At 37.3% G+C, this 3,061-nt stretch overlaps 1 protein-coding gene across 1 annotated transcript; it reads right to left on the bottom strand.

The window, feature by feature from the left end:
• Positions 1-372: 372 nt before the first annotated feature.
• On the bottom strand, positions 373-2,193 carry EMWEY_00056550 (hypothetical protein, conserved; the record flags this gene model as incomplete). Its single annotated transcript, XM_013477812.1, has 4 exons — positions 373-429; positions 768-991; positions 1,199-1,528; positions 1,809-2,193. 4 exons carry the CDS (start codon positions 2,191-2,193, stop codon positions 373-375), a joined length of 996 nt encoding a protein of 331 aa, XP_013333266.1.
• Between the last annotated feature and the right edge of the window lie 868 nt (positions 2,194-3,061).

A 3,061-nucleotide genomic window follows, 5' to 3' on the forward strand; every position in this document is an offset into this window, starting at 1 on the left:
TCCAGGAGGAGGAGGAGGAGGAGGAGGAGGAGGAGGAGGAGGAGGGAGGAGGAGAGGAGGAAGGAGGAGAAGGAGGAAGAAAAGAAGGAAGAGGAGAAGAAGAAAAAGAAGAAGAAAAAGAAGAAGAAGAAGAAGAAGAAGAAGAAAAAGGATTTATAGATGAATATTTATAAAAAGAAGAAAAAAAAGAAGAAAATAAATAATTCAATAAAGAAAAAGAAGAAAAAGAAGAAGAAAAAGAAGAAGAAAAAGAAGAAGAAAAAGAAGAAAAAGAATTAAATAAAGAAAAAGAAGAAAAAGAAGAAGAAGAAGGAGAAGAAGAAGAAGAAGAAGAAAAAGAAAAAGAAGAAAAAGTTTTATCTGTTTTTGTTGCTACAAGAAGAAGAGGACAAAGACCACAACGAATACGCCAGCCCCAATATGTACTACCTGCATGCATGCATGCATGCACAATAAATAAATAAATAAATAAATAAATAAATAAATTAATTAATTAATTAATTAATTAATATTAATTAATTAATAAAAGAAAGAAGAAGTAAATAAATAAGAGAAGAAATAAAAGAAAAAATAAAAGAATTATTTTTTCTTCTTTTTCCTCCTTAACCAAATAAATTAATAAATAAATAAATAAATTAATAAATTAATTAATTAATTAATAAATTAATTAATTAATTAATTAATTAATTATATTAAATAAATAAATAAATAAATAAATAAATAAATAGCTGACCTGGTGTTTGTAGTTCAATATCATCTGTACAAACCATTTTTTGCTGCTGCTGCTGCTGCTGCAGCAATAGCAATTGCTGCTGCTGCTGCTGCTGCTGCTGTTGCTGCTGCTGCTGCTGCTGCTGCTGCTGCTGCTGCTGCTGCTGATTAAAAAATACTTGTGATGGTGTCCTTCCTCCTCTAAGACATAACTCTAATAACCAAGAAGGTAAACATCTTTGTGCTTCTTCGTTACCAATATCATAAATAAACCATACACCTATACATAAACCCTAAACCCTAAACCCTAAACCCTAAACCCTAAACCCTAAACCCTAAACCCTAGGGAAATTATATAAAAAAAAAATAAACACTTTTTATATATGTATATATTATTTAATATATAAATCATAAACCCTATATTTACTATATCCATCCTAAACCCTAAACCCTAAACCCTAAACCCTAAACCCTAAACCCTAATTACCATCAAAAGGTGTGGCATAAAGAAGAGGTCTTGCTGCTGCAGTTGCTGCTGCTCCTCCAACCTCCCAGAATTCAATAAAATATTTTCCTCCTGAGGTGTCTGTACACCGCAAACTTGTTATACATACACCGCAGGTACTACGGTAACCTAATAAGGCAGACACAGGAGGAAGAGAAGAAAAAGAAGAAGAAAAAGAAGAAGAAGAATATATTAATCCATCTGCTGCTCCTCCTGCTGCACCTGCTGCTGCTCCTCCTGCTCCTCCTGCTGCTGAGGAGGCGGAGGCGCAGCAGGAGGGGTCTTCCGCGGAGAAACCTGTGCATGCAGATCCTGAGAGGAAAAGATACAAATGCTGCAGTATATATATGCATGCAGCAGCAGCAGCAGCAGCAGCAACAGCAGCAGCAGCAGCAACAACAGCAAGAGGTGCAGCGGAAGCAGAAACTTCGTAGGGAGTAGCCATCATGTGCAGCAGCAGCAGCAGCAGCAGAACTAGTAGCAGCAGTACCAGCAGCAGCAGTACCACCACCACCAACATCAGCAGTAACAGCAGCAGCAGCAGCAACAGCAGCAGCAACCGCAGCAGCAACAGCAGCAGCATGAAGCTTACCAAGACTTTCTTCCTGCTGCTGTGCAAGACATGCAGCCCCTAAATCTGCTGCATGCATCTCTAGTAGCTGCAGCAAGGCTGTCTTCCCTCCTGCTGCTTCCCCTACTACCAGTACCCTAAGGGCCTCCTCCTCTCCCTCCTCATTCTCCTTAGAAATACCACACTGGGGGCCCCCAGGAGAGCTCCCTCGGGGCCCCCAGGGCCCCCCCCCATGATGGTCGCCATCCATAGAGGGGGCCCCCAAGGGGCCCCCCACCATAGGGCCCCCTACAAACGGTCGAGGCTTCGGGGTACCCCCGAATAACCCACGAACCCCAAATCTGCCAAAGGGCCCCTGGGGAGCCCCCAGGGGGGCCCCCTGGGGGCCCCTCTCCCCTACAGACATGTTGAGGGGCCCCCCAGCTAGGCGGCTGTAGCCGCATGGGGCGCTCGCTTGCTGGGGGCTTTGTGCCAATTATATACAATATTGAGTATAAAAAAGGGTAAAAAGAGTAAAATAAAATAAAATAAATAAAAATAAAGACAAAAAGAGTAAATTAATGGGGTAAAATGAAGAAAACAATGGCTATTTCCTTAGAGAACAGCACGGCAAGCTACACGACAGCAGGAGTGCTAGACAACGGGTAAAAGGGAGAAAAAGACCATTTATAGGTTAATTTATGATCTAATGACAAAAGAATTAATTATTATTTTAATTTATTTTTTATTTTTTCTTCTTTTTTATCATAAAATACACAAAAAGATGTACAATATGTCTTAATGCATGCACCAGGCAATGGGGCCCGTGCAGCAACAAGAAGGAACTTTTTTAGGTTTTGTTTGTTCATTATTTATTCTTTTTCTTTTCTTTTATTATAAATAAATAAATAAATAAATATATAAATAAACAAAGACATTTATAATTATATTATTTATTTATATTTATTAAGGTATACAGAATAAAAGGAAGAAGAAGAAGATATTTATTTATTTACTTATTAATAAAATAATTAATAATATAAAAAAAAGAAGAAAAAAAAGAAATAAAAAAAAAGACATAAAAGGGGAAGTTTATCTTTTTATTATATTTATTATAAACAGCAAAAAGTATAAATAAATAAATAAATAAATAAATAAATAAATAAATAGGTGAATAAATAAATAAATAAGTGAATAAATAAAAAAAAATAATTAAATTAAATGCAAGGAAGCGTCTAAAAAAAAGGAGAAAAGATAAGCCTGTCGCCGCCGCAGCAGCAGCAGCAGCAGCAGCA

This window comes from Eimeria maxima, genomic scaffold (assembly GCF_000499605.1).
Source record: "Eimeria maxima Weybridge genomic scaffold, Emw_scaff1946, whole genome shotgun sequence".
NCBI classification, from domain to species: domain Eukaryota; phylum Apicomplexa; class Conoidasida; order Eucoccidiorida; family Eimeriidae; genus Eimeria; species Eimeria maxima.